Source organism: Eublepharis macularius, chromosome 8 (genome assembly GCF_028583425.1).
Source record: "Eublepharis macularius isolate TG4126 chromosome 8, MPM_Emac_v1.0, whole genome shotgun sequence".
In the NCBI taxonomy this organism is placed as follows: Eukaryota; Metazoa; Chordata; class Lepidosauria; order Squamata; family Eublepharidae; genus Eublepharis; species Eublepharis macularius.
Window position 1 is genome coordinate 11,610,491 of NC_072797.1, and position 15,999 is coordinate 11,626,489.

Here is a 15,999-nt window from a genome sequence, read left to right on the forward strand (position 1 = left end):
AAAACCTCCTAAGCTTATCTAAAAATGTCCTTTCAAGAATAATACCCATTCAAATAGCCACCTACCACCCACTGCCCTGTAGCATTCTCTCCAAAGGTCCACAGAAGCGACTATTTCTCTACGAAACTTCCCTCACAAAAGACAGTTCATAATGTATTGCAGGTGCCGTGGCAAAAAGCCAATGTTCTTTCCTAATAAAATCTAACAGCGGAGAGTCCATTTAGGTAAAATTATAGGTTATACTTGGCATTCCCTACATCTCCTTGGTCTTCAGTTCTGCCAAGATAACAAACGGGGGGTTTGGAGGAAACGTTATCAGAATATGTGACCTTGACAAAAGAAAGCTTTCCTTCCTTAATACTAAAATCAAAAAGAGTCCAGTAGCACCTTTAAGACTAACCAACTTTATTGTAGCATAAGCTTTCGAGAATCACAGTTCTCTTCGTCAGATGCATCTCTTCGTCAGCATGCATCTGTCGAAGAGAGCTGTGGTTCTCGAAAGCTTATGCTACAATAAAGTTGGTTAGTCTTAAAGGTGCTACTGGACTCTTTTTGATTTTGCTACTACAGACTAACACGGCTAACTCCTCTGCATCTACTTCCTTATTACTATCCTTTTGAACCCTCGGGCTGTAAACAGTGAGGGACCCTGTAAACGAGGGACAAAACACTTGGAACGAACAAGAGAACTTTTCAAAGACAATAGCTGTATCTTGTGGGGAGTATGCAAGGCAAGTACTTCTTCAAGGAAAGGCTCTTTGTAGGGACAATCTCTGCTCTGTAAGTTTTCATTAGGACTGTCTACGTTAGGGTTGCCAACCTTCAGTTGGGGCATGGAGATCTCCTGGGATTATAAGTGATCTCCAGGCTACAGAGATCAGTTCTCCTGGAGAATATGGTCCCTCCCTCCCCCAAGCTCCACCCTCCCTGGATCTCCAGAAATTTCCCAACGCAAAATAGACCTGTGTCTCAGTGTCACATAGTTGGTCTATTTTGCATGCCCATGAGATTGTTGTATGATTGAGATCCAACCATCCTTTGAATTCTGGTTTTCTTTTGTACAAAGAAGCAACTTTCTAGACAGAATGAGCCTAGAAATAAAGCTGTAAATATGTGGTGAAATGGCGGGTGGCAAAAGAAACTTTCAAGGTATCAATGGGATAAGTTTTGATACTCTGAACAACCCATTAACCCTTTCCCAGAAGGACTACAGAATCACGTTACCTGTTCTAGAAACCAATCGGGTCGACATCCTTCCCCATCAGTCCGTATCCTCATCTTCCTCAGAGGTGCAATGTCCGGAATCTCCATGATGAAAATATCCGTTTGGCCAACTTCAAATCTGGATAAAGAAGAAGTTTGTTCAGCTGATTTATTCAAACTAGAGCAGCCTATTTGGGTGGGTGGGATTTCTTTGCAGGCCAAACTGCTTAAAGGGCCAAGACTTTCACCCACCCGCTGACTTTCACCTCACTGAATGCCCTTTCGGGCACAGATTCAAGCACGATGGGCAAGGTGGCAGGTGCCCCATCCAGTTGAGACTGATAGCGGGACCACAAGTGACGCCTGACACAGGTTGGACACTTGTCAGCTTCCCTCAAGTTTTGATGGGAAATGTAGGCAGCTTGGCGGAATGTTGGACAAGTGACAGTTGAAAAGTCCATTGGACAGCAGTCGGAGAGCCAAGCTGCAAGACCAGGACGCCTACATTTCCCATCAAAACTTGAGGGAAGCTGACTAGTGTCCAACCTGTGTCAGGCGTCACTTGTGGTCCCGCTCAGAGATGTATCTGAATTATTCCTCAGAACTTTGGAGGAATTCAGGCAGCGGGTTACAGGTGAAATTGACAGCGCTGTACTGACATAGGGCCAAGCTACAAGTGATGAATGACACAGGTTGGACACTTGTCAGCTTCCCTCAAGTTTTGATGGGAAATGTAGGCGTCCTGGTCTTGCAGCTTGGCTCTCCAACTGGTCTCCAATGGACTTTTCAACTGTCACTTGTCCAACATTCTGCCAAGCTGCCTACATTTCCCATCAAAACTTGAGGGAAGCTGACAAGTGTCCAACCTGTGTCATTCGTCACTTGTAGTTTGGCCCATAGTTTCAGAGAATACTTGGGCAAAGAGGAAATACCTGTCCAGTCAAAGTCAGTGCTGGTTTCTTTAGGGCTGAATGGCAGTACATTGGGGAGAAGCTGTAGCTTAGGAAGTGACTATATGCATCACACATTTATTTATTTATTTCATTGGACTTATATAACCCGCTCTCTCCGCAAGCAGGCTCAGAAGGGGTAACAACAAGTAATAAAAATCACATAAAACGTATTAAAACTTATCAAAAACAAAATTCAGTGCAAGAAGGCGGCTACATAGTGAACCAGATATCAATAGAAGGCTTGAGGTTCATCCCCCGGCATATCCAATTAAAAGGTGAGCGTGGAGGCTCCTTTTAGAGCCAAGCTACAAGAGACGAATTACACGAGGAGGAGCACGTGAAGGGAGTTGCAATGTTAGCCAGGAAGCTGAGTTTTAGAAGAGTTTGGAAGGCTCTGTCAATTTCCCGTCTCTACAGAGCCAGGGAGATCCCTGCTCAGAGGGTTTGTTAATTTCCTCTTTGTCTCCCCAAGGCTCTGTCAGTTTCACCTCCCCTTCTAAGAGGCAAAGAGGAAATTAACAAACCCTCTGAGTAGCTTTCTCCCTGGCTCTGTAGAGAGAGGAAATTTGATAGTAGATTCTGATCGATCGATCTTCCATGAATCTGTCTAATCCCCTTTAAGGCCACCCATGCCTGTAGCCATCGCTACATCCTCGGACAGTGAATTCTACATTTTAATCACTCACTGAGTAAGGAAATATTTTCTTTCGTCCATCCTGAATCTACCCATCAACTTCATTGGATACCCTTGAGTTCTAATGCTTGAGGAAAGGGAGAAAAAAGTATGTCAACTCTCTCTACCCAATGCATAATTTATAAATTTCTATCATGACCACCGCCCCCCTCCAAGTCGAATCTTTTCTAAACAGAAAAGTCCCAGAATCTTCAGCCTTTCCTTATAGGAGGTTATATGACATCAGGACCTGGAGATTTATTGGTCTTTAGTTTCCCCTCTAGGTCTGGAACTTCATCCTTCATCACCTCAATTTGACTCAATTTTTCAGATTCCCTTCCAGAAAACAGTAGCTGTGATCCGGGTACATGCCCTACACTTTTCGCAGTGAACACAGATGCAAAGAATTTATTTAGTTTCTCTGCCCTCTCTCCATCTTCCTTAAGAAGTCCTTTCATTCTCTTGTCATGCAGAGGCCCAAGCGCTTCTCTGGCTGGTTTCCTGTTGTGGATATATTTAAATGAAAAATGAAACCCCGCCCTCAAGTCATAGTTGACTTATGGCGACCCCTGGTGGGGTTTTCATGGCAAGAGATTAACAGAGGTGGTTTGCAATTGCAACCCTGGTCTTCTTTGGAGGTCTCCCATCCAATTACTAACCAAGGCTGACCCTGCTTAGCTTCTGAGATCTGATGAGATCAGGCTCTCCTGGGCTATCCAGGTCAGGATGGCTATATTTATAGAGATACTTATTGTCTTGATGCTTTTAGCAATCCTCTCCTCAAGTTATCTTTTCATAGGCCTAATTATTAACATAACACTTTTTTTGTTGCCAGACTTCTGTTCACTTCATTGCGACAGACCTTCCGCTTTTTAAAAGAAGCCCTTTTGCTTTTTATGGCTTCTTGTCTTTTCACGCAGGCATTCTTTTAAGACTTGGCAGTACCTTTCCTAATCTGGGGAATACATTCTACCTGGGCATCAATTAGTGTGGTTTTAAATTGCTTCCTAGCACCCTGTAAGGATTTGACTCTCTTGTGTTTCCCTTCCAGTTTCCTTTTAAGTAGTCCTCTCATTTTTGTAAAGTTCCCTCTTTTGAAATCAAATGTTACTTTTTTGGACTTTTGGGGTAACTTTCCATTGGTGTCTGAAGAAGGGAGCTCTGACTCTCAAATGCTTACACCTTGAAAATCTTGTTGGTCTCTAAGGTGCCACTGGACTCAAATCCTGCTGTTCTACTGCATACCAACATGGCTACTCTCCTAAAACGTCAAAAAACACTAAAGAGGGAAACCTCCTGATATGACTGTCAACAAGAAAGCCAAAGCTCAAGGAGATTAAGAAGGGTTACAACGAAACACCCTGTGAAACATACATAGAACGTCAATGTCAATCTTCTATTTCGCATGGACAAATTCCGATTCTTAAACACAATCAATCACTCAATCCCGTTCCCAATATCGATATATTACACACATATCATTAAATAGTCCTGTTATTAGGAGTCTCTCAGGTTCCCTCCCTGAGAGGAACTTGGCTGTCACGTGACAGCCACTAGCTTCTTGGAGCATTGTGCAAGCTTCTTGGAGCAATTGAAGAGATATAACCTGAGAGAATCCTAATAACAGGACTATTTAATGATATGTGTATAATATATCGATATTGGGAACGGGATTGAGTGATTGATTGTATTTACGAATCGGAATTTGTCCATGCGAAATAGAAGATTGACATTGACATTCTATGTATGTTTCACAGGGTGTTTCGTTGTAACCCTTCTTAATCTCCTTGAGCTTCGGCTTTCTTGTTGACAGTACTCTCCTAAAACTACAGGCACAAATGCATTAGAAGAAAGGAATTTTGACTCTCGAAAGCTCATACCCTGAACATCTTGTAGATCTCTAAGGTACCACTGGACTCAAATCCTGCTGTTCTACTGCACACCAACATGGCTACCCATTGGCTAAAACTTTCCATTGGTACAAACGCTGAACTTAATAGCATTGTGGTCACTGTTCTCAGCTGGTGCAACAACGTCTACCTCTTTCACCAGGTCCTGAGTTCCATTCAGAACCAGGTCCACGATCACCGCACCTCCTGTTTGGCTCTGTGACCGACTCTTCCACTGGACAGTCATTTATGAGGTCTTAGATCCAAAGGAGTTAGCCGTGCATCTGACGGAGAGAACTGTGGTTCTCAAAAGCTTATGCTACAGTAAAGTTGGTTAGTCTTAAAGGAGCTACTGGACTCTTTGCCAATATGAGGTCTTAGAATCTCATTTCTACAGCATGACTCAAGCACAACATTATCAGCTACAATTCCCATGCCCTTCCCCGCATAGGGAGTGAGTGAGTTGAAAGGGAGATGGGAGGCATTCCCAGATGTGGGGATGCAAAGGGGGCATGGGTGAGGAATAGGGTTGCCAGTCCCCCACTTGGGGCAGGGGATCACTCGCTCCCACCCTTCACCCTCTGCCCCCACAGTCTGGCAGGGAAAAACGCAGGGGAACGTGCCTCTTGGGGTGTGTTACTGGGTGGTGCAGCACACACACCCCACTCCACAGTGGGCTGATTTGGGCTCCAAACATTTGGGATGTAAATTGGCCCACTGTGAAGCGCAGAAACACTCCAGGGCCTTCCTGCCAGAGCTCCTTTGCTCCACAGCAAGCCAAATCGGGCCTGTTTGGGGCCCACTGCAAAGTGCAGAAGCACTCCCAGGGGTGGCACGAGGGCCTGCGCAGTGACATCACTTCCCAGAAGCGGCGTAATTGTGCAGCTGGGGAGTGCACACACATGCTGTACACGTGAGCGAAGACATCTAGAAAGGTGAGTGCCAGCCCCCTTGCCTCCCGCCCAGAGGATGAGGGGACCTGGCAACCTTAGTAAGGAAAGAGCTCATTCTCTCCTCCTTGCGTGCTTCCCCACTCCTCATCTCAACCCCATTCGGCACGGTATAGTGGTTAGAATGGAGCAGTGGAGAATAACGTAAGCTGCTTTAGGTGCCCATTGAGGAGAAGGGCGGGGTATAAAGGAAGCAAATAAATGAATGTGCATGCCTAGCTCGGCCCCAGGACTATCAGCTCTCAAACATGAACCAGAAGTATTAATCCACCCGGGCTGAGCAACCAGCGATCAGCTTGCTTCCACGGCCTCCTCCTATGCCACATTTGAAGGTTCCCACTAACAATCCTGTCAGATTCGTATCCACCTCTTTGCTCCAACGCACTTGATTAAATTACACAGAGGCTATCGCCCTAAGGAGACAGACGGGATGGCTTGAGAGGTCTTTGATAGCTCTAATTTGTATGCACACAAGAACATAAATCTGAATAAAGGCTAATCAGAGAACGGTGTTGAGAAACTGCTTGACAAAGTGCCTTCCTTGGGGTGCTGACTCATTTCTCGAGAGGGTTTCGCTGGGCATTCCTGCCCTCGCATCCACTTATCAATATTTCTGCTGCCTGGAGCTATTCGCGTTTCAGACTCGTGTAAATTAAATTGCCTTATTATCTGTGACAGTTTAAAGAGAAGGTTTCTTTCTAAAACATATATCGCTGGGTATTATTATGTACAGAAGACTCTGAAAGCAAATGACTACAACTTCCGGAATCGGTGATTCTCAGACAGCAATACTGTAGGATATTTCTAGACCTCTAGCCCTTCCGTTGTTATCATTTTGGAGAGCTAACCACATGTAAGGACAGATTACGTTATGCCTGATCTTCTCAGGATGCTTGGTTGCAATTTTGTATGAATAATAATAATAATAATAATAATAATAATAACAACAACAACAACAACAACAACATTCAATTTATATACTGCCCTTCAGGATGACTTAACACCCACTCAGAGCGGTTTACAAAGTATGCTATTATTATCCCCACAACAAACACCTTGTGAGGTGGGTGGGGTTGAGAGAGCTCTGAGAGAGCTGTGACTGACCCAAGGTCACCCAGCTGGCTTCAAGTGGAGCAGTGGGGAATCAAACCCGGTTCTCCAGATTAGAGTTCTGCCACTTAACCACTACACCAAACTGGCTCCCAAGGTATAGGCTAGAGACAGCCATTGCATCAAGAAAAACTATATAGGCTTTAAACAGGGTTACTGTTAAGGTCATATATAATGGGGCCAGGAGAGGGAAGTGGGTTTTGTAGGATTTACAGTGATGGGGGGTTGAGCAGTATCTCATTCTCCCTCCCTGTGAGTGGGAAAAGCCAAGCAATATTTATGCAAATTTTATGCAAATTTTATGCAAATACTTTCACAAACACATTTTCTAGTCTGCAAAATGCATACAGACGACCCTTTGGCTTCAGATTTTCCTGATGTGGAAATTGCGCTAACTGATATGCAATATCTATAGTCGTTTCAGCACAGAGCACATACCGCCCTGACGATTGCAGCACTGGACTCCTGGCCACCTGCTAGGTATAAGTTGTGCAGGCTTCACATGTAGTTTTCATTTTTCAGACAGGATACGGATGTCCCAGAACCATTCCACAAAGCACTGCCTAAGGCATGATCCTAAAGCAGGATTTCCCAGGCACCAGTCTAACCTAATTATCCCTGCAGAGACCCATGGTCCAGTGCAGATGTTGCAATGGGCTCTTCCGAAGCAATGCAGTTGGCAAAGGAACCCTCACCTATCTCCATTTTTTTCCAGCTGCATCTCTTCAGTACACCCGTTGCATCCAAAGAGCATGATGTAAATATTGGCATCCGTTCCGGCTCCTGGGAGATCTCCCGTCACCACGGTCACTTCGTAGAGAATCTGGGAAGAATCGAGAATTTTATTTCAGAAAACAAACAGATAAACAGGATGGAAGAAGATGTCACCGGCTTATGGGCTATGTGGGGAAGCGGGCTTGTTTCTCAAAATCTGGAGTTAGTAGAATATCTAGGTAAGGGAACAAAGACAAAATTAAATTCTGTGTTCTAAAAAATGTGCCTTTTTTGCCTATTGAGTCGGGTTAGCTGGCCTCAAGATTTGATCTGAAGTTTTGCATTTTGGCCTCGGGGTCTTTAAGGAAAGAACTAAAATATTGGGTATAGGGGCAAGAATCAAGCAGGGAGGAGTTTGATGGGTCTTTTGGGGGGGCTTTTTTGCTTTGCTTGCAAGTTCTTGCAAGTGTTCCACCTACTATACTCATCAGGCCCAACTATGAGACGCTGAAGGCTCCTCCCAGAGTAGCCATGTGCTATCCTCTCTCCCAACAAGAATCTGCTAAGCCGCACCCACCATTCCATCCAAATAGGCTCCACCCCCTCACCTGCCAGGCCACACCCCTTCACTCCCAGGTTCAGTCCATGAGTTTGGGGTCTACTCCTCGATAGCCTTGGCAACCCAAATTGAGCGGTTGCTTATTTGAAATCCAGTATTTATTTTCCTTATTTTTGTGTTCACCATGTGATCTTTGCTCCCATCACAAGCATGGGGAGAGAACTTAAATTTAGTTGCCAAGGTTACTTTACAAAAAAAAGATTACTGACTATTGAGAGACATCCCACAACTGTCACGTTTGCTTCAGAAGCTAACAAGATTGACTATAAAATGGAAATGACCTTCAGACCAATGAACACACAATCGGCATCCAGGATGTTGTAGACCCGTGAAGTAAGTCCGTCTCCCATATCCCTGGCCAGCCAGCATTTACAGACAAAGGTGTACATGACGCCTTTGGTGGGCACAATGATCGAGATCTCATCCAGCAGCCAGGAGCTTTCTGGTGTCGCCCCGTCATGGCCCACCTGTGAGAGCCAGACACAGAAAAAAATGCTGTCAGTCAAAGTGAGCCAGAATGCTGTAGTATTTTGAATGGAAATACACATTGCAAATGACCTAGGGATGCTCAAGTGCAGGATTTTATGTGTCATTCTCAATTCATGTGCACACTGTTCTCGCTTTCACAGGAGCTCTCTTTGTGTGATTGCATTCAGCTCTGCTTTCGCTGCAAGAACAAGTACCGTAGGCTCTTTTAACTTGCCAATTTGCATTTTGTTAAGGTGTGAGAAAGTATCAAGATCTGCATTTCAATGAATGGATATGGGAAGTGGGGGAAACTGAGATACTTTTAGCAGTTGAGGAGGAACTGATATCGAACATGTGAATGTATTCATGCGGAGCAAATGGAAGTGTGACCGTGTGAGCGAGTGCGTGGAAAGTTGGAGGGGGGACACGTGAAACGAGGTTCACCAGAGCATCCCTAGGTACTTCGTAATGTCTATTTCCACCCTTGGAGTGGTCTTGGAACTGGAAGATCCATGTTCAAATCTCCACACTGCCATGAAGAGCTCACTGATGAAACGAGTAGACCATCTTGAGCTCCTTGGAGGAAAGGGAGATAAAAATACCTAGACTGAGACTTACTGATACACAACTTCTTAAAAAAAAAAAACCTAATGGAAAACGATAATGATAAGGAATTTGAAGAGAACAATAGGTCCATCCACATGAAGCAGCAACAACGGTTACAGCTGAGTTCTGCTGGAAAATTGCATAGCGAAAGTACAGAAAAATGAATTCCTCAAGAGAAGGGCCACCTCCTTTAATCATCTGATTGGCAGACTGATCGATTGAAATTTTCTCTCCAGATTAATCACCAGAATTGACAGCAAGCAAATGCTTGGCCATGACAGCGAAATGGAACTTCCGTGTTCAGGGCTGGTATAACTTGGAATAACAATTGCTGGAAACAATGTACAGGGGAAGCCCACACCTTGTTTGTGAGCTTCCCAGGAACATTTGGTTAGCTGTTTTTGGATTAATGGATCTTTGGTCTGCAATGCAGTTCTTTTGAGAGATCTTTTTATGAGAGATTGATATTTTATTTACATCTTACACAGAAAAAAACCCCTCTTCTCTTTCAACATCCTCAAACTCTTGAAAGTAAGGAAATGTATTTAATTAAGTAAGCAAAAACTAGGAAATTAAATGAACTGCTTGACAACTGGTGTTGGTATGAGATCTGCATAGATTAGGGATCACTTCTCCCTAAGAGCCAAAACACACGTTAAGAACTACACGTGGTTGCGCACGTGTCCGCGCTCCCGTCTGTTTCGGCCCGCCCGTGGCTGTTTCAGAATTTCGGCGCGTGTCCTGCCCGCACCAGACCTGTGATTGTGTGTCCGCGTCTGCACGTGCCCCTCCTGACGACCAGCGAGTTCCCAGAACAGAGCGGCTATTTTTACCATCCCGGGGGCTGTGGACCTCTCAATGACTGCTAGATGGCGCTATTGCCTGCAGCTTGCGAGCGAGCAGGTGACGCGCAATGGACTGGTCCGGGGGCCTCCAACGCGGGCCTCAAAAGATTGGATGACTGTTTGGCTTCGTGTCAGAGATGGCCCCCCTGGCTCCCCCCCGCACTCCGGGATCTTGCCCGGCTGCCTGAGGGCTTCGAAGCGGGGCGGGGGGCCCTGTCCGTTGGTTGGTGCTTGTCCACTGGGGGAGGGCATGCCTTTGACAAACACAGGCAAACACAGACATGTCTTCACTTGGGGAGGGGGGAACATGTTTGTGAGAAACACACACGGGACTGTCCGAAATCCCAGGGCCCGCCCAGGGCTTGGGGGGAGTGCACGGGCGAGGTCTAAGACATGTCTGTCAAAAAAAATTTTCTTGCCAAAAATCCAGGGGCGCACTGCCCCTGGTGCCTCCGGGTGGACCCCATCACGGCTGCGTCTGGTTTTCCGTTCAGAGGCCCCAGGAATTAGGGGGGGCTTGATCAGCTCTTGACCTGCCGCATTGACCCGGTCGGTGTCTCCGATTCCCGCTTTTTCGGCTACGACCAACCAGCTTTCGGCCTCCGCGTGGTGCAACGCAATTGGCTGTGCAGTTGGTTTGCCCGCGCAAACCCCCGCAAACTCGTGAGGCTTCCCCTGCCGACCAGACGTGCCTCCGCCATCGTCGCAAAGCATGGCGGAGTGGGTGCCAAGCAACTGGCGTGAGGAGTGGGCGGAGCAGGCGGCCGCGGCCATGGAGGAAAAGGGGCTGACGGAGCACGAGCGGGAGGCGGCGGAGGAGACCATGGTGCCGTTCCGCCTGGAGTCGCTGTTCCCTGACCGTGTCGATCTCGCCCACACGGTCCGCAGGAACTTGACCGCTGTTGTGGAGGACATCGAGGTCGACATGGTGGAGAAGGAGTTTCTGGGCGAGCGACCACGAAGTAAGTCTTGTCAAGAAACGAGTGGGCGGCGGCCCCCGGAAGCTGTTCCTCGATGGGTGCAGTGTTCTGCAGCGGGCCCAGGAATGTTCCACCTTTGAACTCCAGGAGCTTGGGCAGCCCAAACTATATTCTCTGTTGGGCGGCCCAAGCTCTATTGCTCTATTCTCCTCTGAGGCCTAGCCTAGCGGCTTGCAAGCCGGCTCTGTTCTCCTCTGACGCCTAGCTGGCCAAAGGGGGACATTGGCCTACGGCCGCACAGCGCGGTTAGGAGCCACGGGATTCTAATCTGGAGAACCAGGTTTGAATCCCCACCCCTCCACTTGAAGCCAGCTGCATGGCCTTGGGTCAGTCACAGCTCTACCAGCTGGTATTTGGCTGGTCAGCACTCCAAAGTTAGGTTCTCCTCTGAGTTCTAGAAATCCTGTCTGCACCCAAGTGTCCCACAACCTAGAAAAGCATTTCTATTGATTTCAGTAGAAGCCGGGCTCAGTGCACAGTACATTGCCTGCATGGTTCTACCTCCTGAAGCAAGATAGAGAGCTTCCAGTGTTCAACCTTTTGTGTGCATTTTGCTATATAGGAAGTTCTGGAGTGTGGCATGCTATTTTAGCATCTACCATCTGAAGAATGTGATTGAGATCACAAGATTCTGCACTTTGGAAAGAGGTTAGGTAAAGGACTATGCAGCAGTACCAATGCAGGTTTTATATGTTTTTTATACACCCAACCTCCAAAAGGAGAACTTTTAAAGAGCTGATTTTTTTGTGCTTGCTCTTAACAGGATTGAATAAACTGTGAAATATTAAAATGATATCTAATGGTTATAATGATTATGGTCAGCAATTGATGGTGATACAGAAGTGAACATAAACAAAAGGTTGCAGCTCTGCTTGTCAGAGGCAATATTACATCAACAAACCGACTGTACAGCCGATTGTGTGGCGCCAGGCGCAGGCCGAGCTGCCAGAGAGCTGGGAAACACAGCGCTCATGTTTGAGGATGGTACGCACAGCTGGAAGGCTTGCTCTGTTCTCCACTGAGGCCTAGCTGGCCAAAGGGGGACATTGGCCTGCGGCCTCGCAGCGTGCCCGGGCAAGTTCCACTTCTATACTCTGGGTGCTGGGGATAGGTCAACAAAAGGTGCTGGCGAAGGCTACTGGTGGCTCTTGCCAGGGAGAAGGGACACACGGCTCGCATGTTTGGGGAGGGGCCGCACAGCTTGCGGGCTTGCTCCCTTCTCCTTTGAGGCCTAGCTGGCTAAAGGGGAGCATGGGCTGGGCCAGCAGCGTGCGCGGACACGTCCCAATATGACCAACAAGAGTCCAGCGGATATGCACGCTGTGTGTCCTGGTGCAGCCTGGAGCGGGGAACTGTCAGGGAGATGGGACGCACATAGCACTCATGGTTGGGGAGGGTCCACATAGCTTGCAGGCTTGCTCCTTTCTCCTCTCTAGGCCTAGCTGGCTAAAGCGGAGCATGGGCTTGGCCGGCAGCATGCCCGGGCAAGTTCCACTTTTGCACTCGGCATAGGTCGGGCGAGAAGCGTGTCCAGACAATTTTACGGTCAGTAGAGAAGCGGGCCCGGTCATCCCCCAATATGACAGAAGAGGTGCTGGGGAAGGCTGGGGGTGGCGATTGCCAGGGAGAAGGGACACACGGCTTGCAGGTTTGGGGATGGGCATCACCAATCGATTGAAATTCCTTAATCGTTACACCGCCTGTCTTTCAGCCAGTGACACCGAGCGACGGATGGAGGCTGTGGGGTTGGCCCATGAGAGAATCCAGGCACGCCGGGACCAGTTTTGGAGTAAGTGGCTAATGGCGGCCCACTGGGCGCTGTGAGGTCACTGTTGGGTCGACAGAGGGCGCCTAGATGGGGGCTTTGGTCGGTGTTTCCACAATGCTCAGTAGTATGGTTGGTCGGGGCAAAGACTGCTTATTGCATTCCAATTGGTTTCCCGCCAGCAGGCCCCACTGCGGGGAAGGAAGAGGAGGAGGAGGAGGAGGAGATTGACCTGCTGGATGGTGGGATGTCTCCTGCCGCCTTTCTCACGGCAACTCAGCGTGGAAGACCGCACGCACCCGAGCAACTCCGCGAAGAGCCTGGGACTTCGACCCCGCGTCCACCCTCGCCAAAAAGAGTGAGGGCATTCTCGCGTGTCCCGAGCTTTGCCCAGGTGCTTGGCCGTCGAAGGGGGGGGCCGTCTGGCTCGATGGACAGTTGAGTGAATGGACACAGGGGGCCTGGGGTTCCCGCCTGCCATGGTGAGCCCTGTCTGTCGGCAAAATAAAGCTTTGTTTAAACTTAACAGGCTCCGCACACTGAATACACATGTCCTGGATCCGGAAACGGGTTGCGCTTTGAGCAGGTCTGCATGTTTTGGGAACCCATTTTCTGGGATAGTCTTTAAACAGAAGGTGCTGGGGAAGCCTGGAGGGTGCTCTTGCCGGGGGGCTGGAACACACACACAACTTGGATTTGGGGGGAAGGGAGGCTGAGGTATAACGTTTTCTGGCTCAATATTGACACATGAGGTCCAGGGCACACCTGGGGGGTGATCTGGCCAAAGGGCCTGGAACCAGCACCCTGGATTTGGGCGGGGGGGGGGGAAGGAACACAGATCTGGCAGGGCTGCTCCTTTCTCCGCTGGGCCATGGCTGGGAAGAGCCATGCACGGCCCTGCCGTGTCTCCACAGGCAGGGGAGGCCTGGAGCAAACCCTTTTCTGGCTCAATATTGACACATGAGGGGGGGCAGGGGGGTTTGGGGACTCCTTAGCCAAGTCTCCCCGAAGTGGCCTGTGTCCTCCATGTTGAGATGGGGGGGGGCAGGGAGGGAGAAGCAGGACAGGACACAAGGAAGATTTGGAGAACAGAGGCCGCGGCTGGCCAGTCGTACAAATTCAATGAGAGGCTAGTGTTTTCTCGCAGGAGTGATCTGAAGGACAAAAGAGAGGTCCCCAGGGCGCGGCCAGGGCATGCCTGTCGCGGAAACATGTGCAAATCTGGCCAAAGGGCCTGGAACCAGCACCCTGGATTTGGGCGGGGGGGTGGGAAGGAACACAGATCTGGCAGGGTTGCTCCTTTCTCCTCCGGCCCATGGCTGGGAAGAGCCATGCAAGGCCCTGCCGTGTCTCCCCAGGCAGGGGAGGCCTGGAGCAAACCCCTTTCTGGCTCAATATTGACACATGAGGTCCAGGGCACACCTGGGGGGTGATCTGGCCAAAGGGCCTGGAACCAGCACCCTGGATTTGGGCGGGGGGGGGGGGGAAGGAACACAGATCTGGCAGGGCTGCTACTTTCTCCGCTGGGCCATGGCTGGGAAGAGCCATGCACGGCCCTGCCGTGTCTCCACAGGCAGGGGAGGCCTGGAGCAAACCCCTTTCTGGCTCAATATTGACACATGAGGTCCAGGGCACACCTGGGGGGTGATCTGGCCAAAGGGCCTGGAACCAGCACCCTGGATTTGGGCGGGGGGGGGAAGGAACACAGATCTGGCAGGGCTGCTCCTTTCTCCGCTGGGCCATGGCTGGGAAGAGCCATGCACGGCCCTGCCGTGTCTCCACAGGCAGGGGAGGCCTGGAGCAAACCCTTTTCTGGCTCAATATTGACACATGAGGGGGGGCAGGGGGGTTTGGGGACTCCTTAGCCAAGTCTCCCCGAAGTGGCCTGTGTCCTCCATGTTGAGATCGGGGGGGGGGGGCAGGGAGGGAGAAGCAGGACAGGACACAAGGAAGATTTGGAGAACAGAGGCCGCGGCTGGCCAGTCGTACAAATTCAATGAGAGGCTAGTGTTTTCTCGCAGGAGTGATCTGAAGGACAAAAGAGAGGTCCCCAGGGCGCGGCCAGGGCATGCCTGTCGCGGAAACGTGCAAATCTGGCCAAAGGGCCTGGAACCAGCACCCTGGATTTGGGCGGGGGGTGGGAAGGAACACAGATCTGGCAGGGTTGCTCCTTTCTCCTCCGGCCCATGGCTGGGAAGAGCCATGCAAGGCCCTGCCGTGTCTCCCCAGGCAGGGGAGGCCTGGAGCAAACCCCTTTCTGGCTCAATATTGACACATGAGGTCCAGGGCACACCTGGGGGGTGATCTGGCCAAAGGGCCTGGAACCAGCACCCTGGATTTGGGCGGGGGGGGGGGGAAGGAACACAGATCTGGCAGGGCTGCTCCTTTCTCCGCTGGGCCATGGCTGGGAAGAGCCATGCACGGCCCTGCCGTGTCTCCACAGGCAGGGGAGGCCTGGAGCAAACCCTTTTCTGGCTCAATATTGACACATGAGGGGGGGCAGGGGGGTTTGGGGACTCCTTAGCCAAGTCTCCCCGAAGTGGCCTGTGTCCTCCATGTTGAGATCGGGGGGGGGGGGCAGGGAGGGAGAAGCAGGACAGGACACAAGGAAGATTTGGAGAACAGAGGCCGCGGCTGGCCAGTCGTACAAATTCAATGAGAGGCTAGTGTTTTCTCGCAGGAGTGATCTCGCAGGTCGCGCCCCCCCCCCGGTCGGTGAAAAATTCATGGGGACACCGGCGGCCGCCAGCGCGGTTCCCACCCGTCGGTCTCAGCAGACGCGAAAAAGGGAGGCGGGCCGGGCGGGCGGCGATGCGGGGCTCGAACAAGGAGTCCCAGGGCACTAAGCAGGCCTTCCTGCTTGTTGCTCTACGGGACTCCTGTGCGGCAGCCCCCTCTGATAGCATGCATATTTCGGCTGCGACCTTCGGGGAGGGAATTCAGGGGGGGGGAGGCAGAGCGCATCTTAACATCGGATGACTTCACCCTTGCATCGCACAAAAGGGAAATATGAAGGACAAAGGAGTGGCGCTTGGGGCGCGTCGAATACATGCCTGTCGCGCAAACATGTGCAAATGAAACGGCCCGCAAACCAACTTGGGGCCCTGAGAGGAGAACATGCAAAACCTGCCCCCACGGGGCCTGCCGCGCGCCCATTGAATCCCACAAACGAAACCTGCTCTGTTGGAACCAGGTGCCAGGTCGCTTATTCATGGTGGAGCCCC

At 49.9% G+C, this 15,999-nt stretch overlaps 1 protein-coding gene across 1 annotated transcript in view; it reads right to left on the reverse strand.

The window, feature by feature from the left end:
* The window catches only part of LOXHD1 (lipoxygenase homology PLAT domains 1), a 222,286-nt gene that overhangs the window by 35,016 nt on the left and 171,271 nt on the right, over window positions 1-15,999 (reverse strand). The window contains exons 34-36 of the mRNA XM_054986641.1: window positions 8,393-8,578; window positions 7,474-7,601; window positions 1,225-1,342 (exon numbers count right to left, since the gene is read on the reverse strand). Coding sequence (XP_054842616.1) covers window positions 1,225-1,342; window positions 7,474-7,601; window positions 8,393-8,578 — 432 coding nt within the window. The remainder of the gene's footprint in view (window positions 1-1,224; window positions 1,343-7,473; window positions 7,602-8,392; window positions 8,579-15,999) is intronic.